The 12573-nt window shown below is 37.0% G+C and overlaps 1 protein-coding gene across 4 annotated transcripts in view; it reads left to right on the top strand.

The window, feature by feature from the left end:
* The window catches only part of SH3RF1 (SH3 domain containing ring finger 1), an 81965-nt gene extending 69416 nt beyond the window's left edge, over nt 1-12549 (top strand). For all 4 annotated transcript variants that reach the window (XM_040065644.2, XM_040065641.2, XM_040065642.2 and 1 more), the window contains 3 exons: nt 1696-2054; nt 3691-4025; nt 9886-12549. In XM_040065644.2, the coding sequence (XP_039921578.1) occupies nt 1696-2054; nt 3691-4025; nt 9886-10054 (863 nt within the window). In that variant the 3' untranslated portion in view covers nt 10055-12549. The remainder of the gene's footprint in view (nt 1-1695; nt 2055-3690; nt 4026-9885) is intronic.
* The last annotated feature ends 24 nt before the right edge of the window (nt 12550-12573 follow it).

Here is a 12573-nt window from a genome sequence, read left to right as displayed (position 1 = left end):
TTGCCAGGCTAAGAAAATACCACACAACTGGAGCCGAATCTGTTCCAGCAGCTTCAAGGTCCTCAAAAGAAAAAAGGAAAAAAGGAAAACTCACATTTCTGACTGTCTCAATGTCTCTCCTTTCAGCCCTGCATTTAGGGTCTGTGCTCTCCTGACTGAGTATCATGACAAAAAGGATTCTTTAATTAATTAAATCATAAGATTCTTATTGGCAGAGCAAAAGAGAAAGCAAAAAATTGTAGTGGTATGCTCTGTTATCCCCATAAGAAGAGTTATTTCTTACGGGCTCAAAATCCATGGATTAGCCCACTTTTCAGAGTCATGCATCTCCTAAAACACCCTGTGCACGTTCAGATGTCAGCACCAGGTTTGCTTTTGAAGGTAGGATATGTACATATGTCTTTAGTTATTTTATTTCCTTAATTGGCCACATCTTCCTCCAGTCTGATCTGAAGCTGGAGCAGGTGTGTTAGTCCTCTGTAACAACTTTATTCTTTGCCTTTAAATGAAAATAACCAGGTGCTGCTGGCAACTGGTAAGAGAAACTAAGCAAGGCATCTGCACTTTCCTGCCTCTTAGGCACAGGTTGTTTCTACTCTAAATCCTTCTTTTGAGCTGCCTAGGAGCTTGCAAGTGACAATACAAAGGAGAAAGTTCCTGTGGGCTCCAGAGGCCTTTCTGTCCCTACATCTCTGCACTGCTGTCAAGATGAATAAGCTTTTACACTTCCATTCAGCTGACAAATGTGACAACATACTTCCCACCGACTTTTCAGGTCCAAACTGAAAAATTCAAAGGGACTTTGAAGGAGAGAGGTTGTGCAGCACTGGGGTGCTATGTTTTGCTTTATATTGTTCAGTTAAGGTGTTTGCATTTCATATCACCCAGCGGTGCAGAGATGCCAAACTGTTGAAATGGTCCAACAGCATGCATATATGATTGACCATATGACTTTAACAGCAGTGTTACTTCTTGGAAAGGATAAATTAGTTCATGCAAAGCTGTGTGCTTTGCAGCTTTGCACTGCAACCCAGGTTAATATAGTCAGCCCTGTGCTGTTCTTCAGCTTCCAGTGTAGATGTTCCTTTTATTTCACAGAGGTAGGAGTAAATCCACTTTCTATATTTAAACATCCTAAGAGACAACAGCTTACGTTTTCAGAGAAAGCACTCATAGCAGTAATTGCCACTGTGCTTATTGTTTGAAAGACCCGTGAAATCTGTTGTGGATTTTGTGAATAGTTTAGGGAAACAATCTAATTATATTTTTAGCAGCTTCTGTAAGGTGTGTTTCTTCCTACCTTCCTTTATATGCCTTGACAACTACACATCATATTAAAAGGAGCAAACAAGTTCCAGGCAGTATTTAGCTAGCTCTTAGGTACTAAAGTGTAATCTTCACTTTGCATCTGTCTTTATGTGAAGCATTTTACTTAGCAGCTTGGATTTCTCCACAACAGAGAAGTTGCAGTGCTGTTATTCTTCTGTTGCATACTGGTGCAAGTAGGGTAGCATATGCAACTGCTTTATTCAGGTGAAATAGATTTGGTGGTGTGTATCATGTCACTATCGTAGTATAAATGGAAGTTTAAAAGGTAAGAAGAAAACTTGTGGTTGATTAGCTGTAACACAGTAACTGTACCTCACTTTGTGTGTCTTGTGAAAAGACAATTCACATTTCATTCTTTTATTCTAGTTGCCTCACATAGTCAAGAAAGACCTACGGCAGCAGTCACACCCATACAAGCACAAAGTCCGACATGCCTTATTCCTGCAGCTGTGATCATTCCCCACCACTCTGTTGCCTCCCAGCAGCTCCAGCCCCAGCTTCCAAATACTGCTGCTTATGTCACGGCTGTGAATGTGAACCGCTCAACCATCCCACTGGCATGTACAGCAGCTTCTTTGAATTCTCCTAACATTGCTACTTCACCTTTGGAGGGAGATACCAGTGGGAAAACTGCAAACACTCACCCTGGAGCTCCTGCATCTCCAGAGAGTGCTTTAACAGCTGGTGGAAATGCTGCTGTCAGTAAAACAGACAAGGATGGCAAGGTGGGTAGAGAATAAAATAATTCCCTTGAATTCTCCTATTTTCATCATACAGTCTTTTAAGAGATTTAACAACACAACCTAAAAAGCCCACATGAAGTTGCAGGAATATAAAAAAATAAAAATAAAATCAAAATTCTTTTAGGTTACCTTTCCTATTAAGCAGACACACTGAGATATTATGAAAAACACATTACCAGCAATGTTTATTGGACAAAGAAAGAATGCACATAACCATCTTTTTTAAATGTAGGACAGCGGAATCTGTAGTGATTCTGCTTTCTTTCCTTTCATTTGAAGTATTTTGTATGTGTGTAAACGCACTCTCACTGTTCACCAAGTCGTGATTATGTTATATTGTCAGAAAAATTCTTCAGGCTTTGTAATTGATTTTGTTTTACAGTTGTGATATAGTTAGAAAACTTTTTTCTCCTTCTGAGAAATATCTCAAATGAAAACATCTCAAATGTTTTAGACTTACTACACTTCAGCCACGTGTACTCCTTAGTGAAGTTTATGAAGATTTTAATCTAATGTCAGCCATTTTTTAGTTATTTTTGTTGATTATTGTTGAATGGATGTGCCTAGAACTTTATTTTAAAATTACTTTAGCCATAGACATTGAAAATCAGAGTGAGGTGCCCTTAGAGAAAACTTATTTGTAGTTTAAGGTGAATAATGTTAATACATGTGGATTGTTTTAATTTCTCTGAGTTTGTCTTTATCTTTGACATTTTCTAGGCAGCAGATTTTTTGCTGAAATGGATCTAAGTTACTGGAGACTTGGAAAAAGGACTGAGGATTTTTATTCACTAAATCGACTACATTCCAGGCTGTCAGAAAAAAAAAAAAATCCCAGTGCTTATGCTTTTTTCTGTCTATGGTTAAATATTATTTTTGTCTCCAGGGCATATAATCTGGCACCTCTCATAAGCACTAAATTCACTCAGTCAAAGGGCTGGTAAGAAGATCACTGCCACACCCCTTAAAAAAAAAAAAAAAAGAAAGAAAAAAAAAAAAAAGAAACACAAAAGCTACTTAAATAATTCTCTTCAGGGTAGGTAATAGTCTCCAGGGATTCTTGTCTGGACAAGCAAAAAGAATGTTTACAATTCTCCCCTTTAGCAGAGCAGCAAAACACAATGCATTCCCCTTGGGGCGAATTTTTGTTAAATCATGAAAGTCTTCCATTACTAAAGGAGGATAAATAAAAAAAACTTACCTAAACAGCAGCTTCCAGAGAAGACTTTTCTCCCTGCTTGGTTTGAAGTGACTCTGTCTTCCTAAAAAACGTCCATGTTAATGAAATGTTTTACTTCATAGATTCCTGTTGTGGGAATCTTAATTCCTCACACCTTTTTCTAGACAATCTTTTGGGACAGAGCCATTTCATTTTAAGTTACACTTTAACCTAACACAGTGAAAGGACATAGCTCAGTTATGATCTAAATCACTTGCTTCTTTTCTCTTTAGAATGTTAATTTTCTTTTATAATTTTCATCATTATCTCTCTAATATCAAGTATGTCCTCATAATTTACCGACTCCTCTCTGAGCGCAATGTCCTCTATCAGAAGGAAACGGTCAGCTCTTTCTGGGTGAGTTTCGTTCTGAAACGGGGCTCTGCTTTTGGTTTACAGAAAGAAAAAAAAGGTTTGCTGAAGCTACTTTCTGGAGCATCCACCAAACGCAAGCCTCGCCCGTCACCCCCGGCGTCCCCCACCCCGGAGGCTGAGCAGGCCGCGGCAGAGCTGGCCCTGCAAGGCGCCGTGGGGCCAGAGCCGCCGTCGGCCGGCGCTCACGGCAAAGCCGGCTCCTGTGGCACCGACGGCGAGGCCTCTGGGCTGGCACAGGAGGCCCTGCACCGCAAGGCCGGTTCCCTGGATTCCTCCATTCCGGTCGCCCCGCCGCCTCGGCAGCCGTGCTCGTCGCTGGGGCCGGTCCTCAATGAGTGCAGGCCTCTCGTGTGTGAAAGGTAACTTGTCCTACGCAGCTAGGCTTGGGCAAACCGAGACAAAATCTGTTCTCCGACGCTTGTAGTGCGTGTTAGAGCTGCTTCAAAACGCTGAGATTTTATAGCAAGATGAAACTTTACTTTTAACAATTCTTTATTTACCTATCAACCAATAGCTTGAAGGCAAAACCAGCGAGAGACTCCAAGTCAGAAAAAACAATTTAATAGGAGAGGAAAAAAAGGTAACATGAAATGAAATAAAACACATGCAATAGTACAAAAGATCACTGACAGAGTCAGAATACAACCTGACACCGTGGTGGTGGCAGTCCAGATGAAGTGGTCTTGTTGAAGCAGTGTTCTTGCAGAAAGGTCTGGTAGCTCTTGTCCTCTGGGAATCCAGTGGGTAAGGCTGCCTGTGCTGTCCCAAATGCCAGATTATATCCAGGTGGGAATGCTTGGCTCCTCCCCCTGGGCAGAGCATCTCACAATGGACTGATATAATTTTATCAGTCTTGCAATGGGTCCTTGATTGCCCATTAAACAGAGATAGCTCCTGGAGGGAGTTATCTATGAGTCATGCAGCAGGGCATTGATGGGCCATTAACAGAAGATAGTCTGGAGGGGGGGGCCAAGGGAAACACTGCCCAACCTGGCTTCAACAGCTCATGTAGATGGTGATAGAATACGCACTTTGGGCACATCTTACATTGTAACCTAGGACACCGTGTTTATATTTGTTTACTTTTCATGTTACTTAAAGCTTTTGAATGAATGGACACTCAAATATGATGATCACAGGATTGGTATGAGAACTGAGGTAGACACAAAAACCTCCTATTTTTCAAAACAGAAGCACAGTACAGTTTTGCACTTCAGAGTATCAGGTCAGTCCTGATTATTAGCAGTGTATAACTGCCAGCCTAAACATATGGTGAATGAGATCTTTATCTATCTATGTGTAGGCTTCATAATACTTGATTTCTTGAGCTTTTGCAAAGCTGCTTTTTACTGTCTGAATGCCCCGTGGCCATGCATCCACACAGGCTCTAGGGCAGCCTCTGTGCTCTGGCAGGTGAGTCTGGAAAACACAGAGTTGTCTGGACTCTGAGACTGACAGGCAGTTGCTTAAATGTTCTGTGACTTTTGTGTCCACCTGTAGTTTTTCAAGTTTCAGGTCCTCAGTAGGATGTGGAGGAAGTGGCAGTTTTTTAACTACTGGATCTTTTATTCTTCCTGGTAGCAGACAAGCAGTATGAAGAGTTTCATAGGATTTCTTTTGCAGCTACAGGATTGTGTGGTGTACAGAGCAAAAATAGTAGAGTTAAAATATGAACAGCTCTAGGACTGAACTGATTGAAGCTGACTATTGTAGACTTTGCTCTGATACTATTATCTCATGGTGTGTTGGCATCTTGTTGTACTTCCAGAGGTTCATCTTAAGTTATACCCACGTCTTAAAATCCAGACAGTATATAAGTTTCTATTTGTCCTTTAGTTCACTTATGTCATACTTTTAATATTTTTTGAAAGGTTATTTCTGTCCCTACACAATTTCCTTGCAAGAGATTTGTATTTCATAGTGAATTTATGAAGTAGATTTACACTTATACATGGAAAATAAAACCTGAAAGACACTGCTTTAACAATAACATCATTCATTTTCACATGATCATAAAGCTGTTTGGCACATTAATATGTTTTTATGCTTTGAATGTGAAAGTAATATTAAATTTATTCTGGCATAACCAGTGCATATCAGCATAAAGCTCTTTCTATCATCACGAAAAGTAGTTTTTTCACTTCCATGATGGAATTTTTTTTCTCAGAACTACTTACAGAAAATGATGCTGTATATTTTTGTTGATCTAGTAATTACATATACTCAAACATTCTCTTTATCCTTACTATTATTTAAGTGATAATTGCTACTGAAGAAGCATTGCTACATGATAATTCTCAGTGGTAGTCATGCAGAATTGTTACATTTTTGTCAGTGTATTTAGACAGAGTTTCATCTGAGTTCCCTTTGTGAGTTGGGGAGGGAAATATTCATGAGGATAAGCTCAACCAAAAGCTGAAGAACAGAGAAATCTCCTGCTCGGATTATTCTGCTCTTACATCTCAGAATTCCACTCACAGATTACAATGTAACTGGGGAATTCCAGTTTGGAGAATTCCAGTCACCTGAGACTCTGCAGTGGGGCTCACTCCTTTCTCCTGATTCTCCAGCTAATACCCAGGTTGTCTTGGGGTGATTTCTTGTATTGATGCAGTGCTGGCAAGGCCAAGGATCATTATGTTTTCTTTACAAAGATAGACCCAACTCCCTGCAATTCCCAGAGTGAGACATGCTATGCTATGAATATACAGGAATTTAGTTATTTAGTTATCTGAGGAATTTACTTTTTCCATAAAAGTTAAAAGAAAACTTAAAGCTCTTTTCATGAGCTTTCTCTTTTAGAGGGAAATGTTGCTTAAATATAAATGTTGCTGTAAATGTACAGCATTGTAATAATAAACTACCCAGCACACCACAATGGTGTTAGAGACTTTATGTTGAAACTAAATACACTGCATATCCTAAATTATAAAATGAATCTTTCATTCAGTTACAGTGAAGGAAAAGCAGTAATTTTGTTCTGTGATTAAAGTGACCCTAAGTCATTTCATTTACCACAAAATGACTGGTGTAACATCTGCTCCCAGTGAGCGGGTCAGTGGCTTTATGGAGCAGCAAGCCTTACCACATCTGGCACCATTTAATGCTGGTAATTAAATGCTGAGATTCACTCTGCCCTCAATGGGCGTTGGTGATCTGTAGGAGTCAAGGCACCCACTCAGAAGACACAAGATCTGCACAACAGCAGGGCACACTTGAGCTGGAAAGTAAAAATTCTAAGGGCAAGGAAAAAAAGCTAAATCAAGAAGCTGAGTAATATTTATTAATTTAACTTGTGTAGTGGTAGTTAATTCCAGCTTTCTGTGTTTCTCTCAGCTACAATGTTTTGCATGTGAGAAATTATTATTCACATGTTGATCAGGGAAACCACAAATAATTGTCCAAAAATCAACTGCAACTAGGTGGGAATAAAAACAGTATTTTGTGTCCAGTGAAACAGAAGCAACGAAGAAACGGAGAAACACATGAAAGATATAATCTTTTCCATGTTACTGAAAAGTGTGAGAAATGCTAATATTAAAAATGAAAAGTAGAATGGAGAAATGTGAGGACAGACCACCCTCTTCAAAATAAAAAAAAAAAAAAATTACAAATACAAAGCAAAAGCACTGTAGGATATAGCCGTACACATTAAGAATATCAGCAAACTACTGGTGGCAAATATATTGGCTACTTCTGGGAGGATAAAGTACTTTTATTTTTATACTAACATTTTGTTGCTAGCTGATGAAAAATAATTGGATAATATTTGGAAAATCAATGGAAAATATTATAAGAGAGCCAAAGAAAAGAAAGGAAAAAAATCTCATAGTTGTACAGCTTAGGTCTACAAATTTTACCTTCAGTCGTTGAAAACATTTGGAAATACCAAATAGGGAGACAAACAAGGAAGTGTTTTGGAAGGTTCAAACATGTGGGAATGAACATGTTTTTCCAAAACATAGGTCATGCTTAGTAAATATGATTATTTTTTCTTTAGGGACCTTGCAATGAACTTTTGAGATGAAGCATAAGCTCTTTATTCTGCATGAAATTGGTAGTTGGCAATATGTTGTAGATGATGAAATAAGTAATGGAAAATTAGTTTTTGTTCTGTAGCTGATCCAGGGTGATAGACAGCTATGTGAATGTGTGATGGGTCTGTGTCTGATCGCCTCTCTGGGCAAACAGGATTTGTAAAATGTGACAGAAAATTTGAAGAAGGACACACTATTTACAGGTGCAAAGCCTTCATTAAAAATTGAAAAGTACAGTAAAATTGCACTTTAAAATCAGGGGCACTGTGCTGTTATAGACACTAGATTTCAAGATGAATATCAAACCAGTTGGGAAACTAAAATTTAACAAGAAGTAGCAAATTACTGCAGAGGTTGTTGGACACTGTATGGAAAGCTCAAGGCAACTGTTTCTGTGCTAGCTGGTGATCCTCAAGGGAGGACAAAGAGGAGATGGGAGCAAGCAGCAGCAGGGAACAGACTTGTCTTTCAGTTCAGGGGAGCATAGAGGTTACTGTGAGACAGAATTAGAGACTGAAAACAAGCGTATTTCAAACGTTTACAAGGCAGTGGTTGACAGACTGCAAGACGAGGCAGGCAGGTATTCTTTCTTGAAACTCATTTTTTAACAGACTGTGTAGTGTGGTGGTTGATTTTCAGCCTGGGAGCAACCTGCTTGTTAACAACAGTAGAAGCTCTTCATAGCTTTATTGCAGTTCTTTATCCTTTCCTATCTTGCCTTTGTCCTGCCTGAGTAAAGGCTGTTGTTTTAACTCAAGCACTTTACAGTCTCAATTTAACTTACAGTCTATTAAAAATATTTTGTTCTCATTTCCTCAGTCAGCATTAAAACCCAAGTTGCCCACAGCAGAAGTTACTGCAAGCCTAGGTTGCATGCTGGGCATTGTGGAGCTGCGCACTAATAAATCTTGTAATTGGCTTGGTAGCTTTTATGAAGCATGAATGTAATAATTCCCGTGCTCTGAAATCTGGGGATTGCCATAACTGAAACAAAGTCATGGCTTATAAGTCACTAATAAATAACATTTGACAACTAATTAAGTCCAAATATGTTTTGCTATACTTAGATTTCCTAAGAGACTTAAATTATTTACAAAGTGCGGCTACAGTTTTCGGAATACTTTTAACTGTATGGACAGACTTAATTTTTGTTTCATATGTTCTTAAGCAAAACATTCTACTATAACACAGTATCTTTGTCTGCTTCAGTATTACAGAATTAACTTGTTTTATTATGTGTGTATTGAGCTATAATTGGCATTCCATCCTTTACTAGACTATATCCTGTTACTTTGCCTTTTCATCAGATTGTTCATTTATTTTAATCTATTAAAATAATAAATTATTTTAAGCTTATTAAGAGAATAGTTATCTCAATCTATGGAGTAATAGAGGTTTTTGTTGAATGTGAACTGAAACTGGAAGAAGATATTGAGTTCTGTTATGCATGTTAGAAACAGAGAGAAGTGTAGCTTCTTTTAATGCACTGATTCGAAAAGTGATTTTACTGTGAGAGACTCAAAAAATACACTTTGTGCCAAGTGCTTAAGAATATTGTTGAGTTGAATATAGTTTTTAACATAGTAGTACACAAGTTGAGCAGCTGTTCTATCTTGAAGAGTTTGTAAGGAAAATGAAAATTATTTAAAGTCAAGTTAATAGGTTAGTCAAGTTAAATAGGTTAGGCAAGTCAAATTAATAGGTTTTGTTGGTTTCTTCCTTTTGTTCTTTGCCTTTCCTTAAGAGCCATCACTGGAATAATATAAAAAATAAACATACAATGTAAAATTATGCCTAGCTACTGCTGTGAATGCTTTGATTCTTGTTGACTCACACTGACTGAAAGAGTCTGAAAATTTATGTTGGAAAAAATGTTTACAATTTTCTCCTGTTATTTAACCTTTGTCTGTATTTTACAGGGATCTTGCTGAAAGAGCAATCATAGGAGATGCATGAATTTGCCTTAAATTTATTATGTTGCTATTCTTATTATCTGTTCAAGACATACTTTTAAGTTGTTAAATACTCAGCAAAAAGTTCTAGACAGTTTCCTGTGTTCATAAGCTTCAACAGGCACAGAAATATTTCTAAAAGTATTGGGTTTAAAAAAAAAGCTGGGAGGGAAGAGGTTGACCAAAAAAAAAGAACCTAAATGAAGGTGATTTTTTTTCTCATTACACAGGTACAGGGTTGTGGTATCCTATCCTCCTCAGAGCGAAGCAGAACTTGAACTTAAGGAAGGTGACATTGTTTTTGTACACAAAAAACGTGAGGATGGCTGGTTCAAAGGCACTCTGCAACGAAATGGAAAGACTGGCCTTTTCCCTGGCAGCTTTGTAGAGAACATTTGAGAAGATTCATTCCAAGAGCTTCAAATCATACTGTACTGTAAAATAGCACAAATATTTTGCCAGAAAAAGCACAGTCATTAAATATTTTCAAATGACTGTAATGTAAACAAAAATTGACATATTTTTACAGTGTCTATAGCACAATTACACCAGCGAACAAAGGAGATGAAGGCATCTGCTGGTTTTATCACTTTGAATTCTTAAGTGTGATGTGTGCCTTGTACTGTCTGATTTATTATATAGAGGAATTTTTTTCCCCAAGTATGTTACATAAATGAGCAATTGTTTACAAGGCTGTAACTAATTTATTCTTGGGTTTTGTTTTTTTTTTTTTAAACTTGAATTTTGTGTAATAGCTAAAATTCTTGTGACTATGATTTTAACAAATTATTAATTTATGAAAGAATAACAAAGGGGAAGCTGGATTCTCTCCTTATGAGCAAGCAATTATATCTGATAAAGAGCCTCCCATTTATCCTCTGGACATTTTTCCCCTGCTGTGTCTAACAGTGGAGTAAGTCTCTGTTGTAAGATTTAATGTTGAGTGGTGGTGATGTGGCGTCAAATAGAATTTGCCAAATGGGGAAAAAATGTGTATTTTCTTTTTTGGACAGAGAAAAAAAAAAAAAAGTCAGTGGTGTTCTTGAGTCTAGTTTTACTTCTTCATGAATCACCTGAGTAATGTTTCCAGGAGGCAAAGATGTATGTGAACAGCTGAGCAAAACCATCTCAAGGTTAGGATCATCTCAAGGTTAGGAAAGAAGAAATTTAGGAGTGCCAACAAGAAATTCCCTATACCTTCTGTTCATGTAATAACTTGGCTATTTGAACAAAGCTTAGCTTTGTATTTGTATATTTGGCCGGGTCTTTGGGCATTTAGTGCTCAGGATCCAACAAAATTGGAAGGGATGTTAAAGCCCAACACTTAGAATGAATATAACTTGAAAACATCTGTTTGATAAGACTGAATATAAAAATAAAATTATAAGTTGTATTTGATGTCTAAAAATGCCTAAGATGTGTAATTTGCTGTTTTCTTCTCAAAATGATCTGCATGGCCAAGAGATGTTTTAAAATGTCTGAGCAGTAGTGGTGGTAAGTGATGCACTTGTGTTAAAGTAAAAGGCTGTATGAAACACTGTGAAAACTTTACTAACTTCTTAACCATTGCTACTTTGCTATGTTCTGACTTTTTCTTTGTCTTGCATGTGTTACTCAATTCCTGCAGTAATGTAACTGTGCATGGCTCGCATTTTCCATTCCAATTTCCTGTTGCTGGGTTATTTTGCTCTGAAAATTTCCCAAAAGCCACTTGACCAAAACTAGTGAGCAACTCGCCTTCAGCTGGAGAAGGTGTCCAGTGTTTGAATCATAAATAAAATTTTTTAATGTCCTTGCAGCTGATGGATAGAAAGAATGCAGACTGCAAGAAATACGTTGTTAGTCTTTCAGGGTTTTTTTACAGAGTTGACACTGGTAAACACATGCGCTACTCAACTGAACTTGGTTTTTTATTTTATTTTGTTGTTTAATTATAGCAATTTAATGGTGATTTTTTTTTTTTTTTTTAGTAAGACACTGAGCACCATCATCTCCATTTAAATCCGATGTAATTTGGCTGTTACTCAGCACTTTACAAAGGGAAGCCAGTAAGGTGATTCAGTGTCGCAAAGTACAGAGAAGCAGTGATCTGTTAAATACTTATAATTTTCTTGAAGTTATACATTGAAAAATATCAAATGGTAATGACAGAGATTTCTTGCATATCAGGTAGTATCATGATGGTCTTAAAAAAATTTATATCTATAAATGTATATAGTTGGACATGACAGCATTCCCAAATTAACCATCTCTCTTAAACACTGTATCATTCAGTTTTTTTGCATTTTTAAATCTTTTAAATAGTTTACTTGAATATTCATGTAATATATAAAGGTTTTGTGAAATGAATTTTAGTTAGAAGCTGATACCAGCTTTTGTCAGCATAAATTGGCACTAGTGTGTCGTAATCTTATTTTGGAAAATTTAGTGCATTTTATATTAAAGACTACTAAAGGTTAATTTTTTTCTATCTCTACTCTCCATATTTTAAACTAAGTGACTAAGGTACCTCTATTAATAGAATTTCATGATGTAAAGCCAGTTAAAAATCAGCTGTTAATCCAATAGTTCTGTTAGATGGAATACATTTTTAATTGATCTTTTTTAACATTGAGTAAATGTTTGTAAAAAGGGCTTATTACATAGTAGTGCAACAATGACAAAAATGCAGTTTATCATGCCTTTTTTTTTTTGTGATCTTTTGGGGGTTATTTTTTGGTTTTGGCTTGGGATTAATTCAGTGTAGAAACAGACAAACCCTGTGCATTTGCTTTGTGTAATTCCATAAAAAAATTTTGTAAGGTATTTTATATCTATGTTTGAAGTCCGGTGAATGTTAAGTGTTTGATTTATTATGTTAAACTTCCAATCCTAATAAATATTTTCTTAGCAAACAGCTAGAGCAAATAGTGTATGCA

This window comes from Hirundo rustica, chromosome 5, assembly GCF_015227805.2.
Source record: "Hirundo rustica isolate bHirRus1 chromosome 5, bHirRus1.pri.v3, whole genome shotgun sequence".
In the NCBI taxonomy this organism is placed as follows: domain Eukaryota; kingdom Metazoa; phylum Chordata; class Aves; order Passeriformes; family Hirundinidae; genus Hirundo; species Hirundo rustica.
Note: the sequence above shows the minus strand (reverse complement) of the source record. Positions and strands in the feature narration are given on the sequence as shown.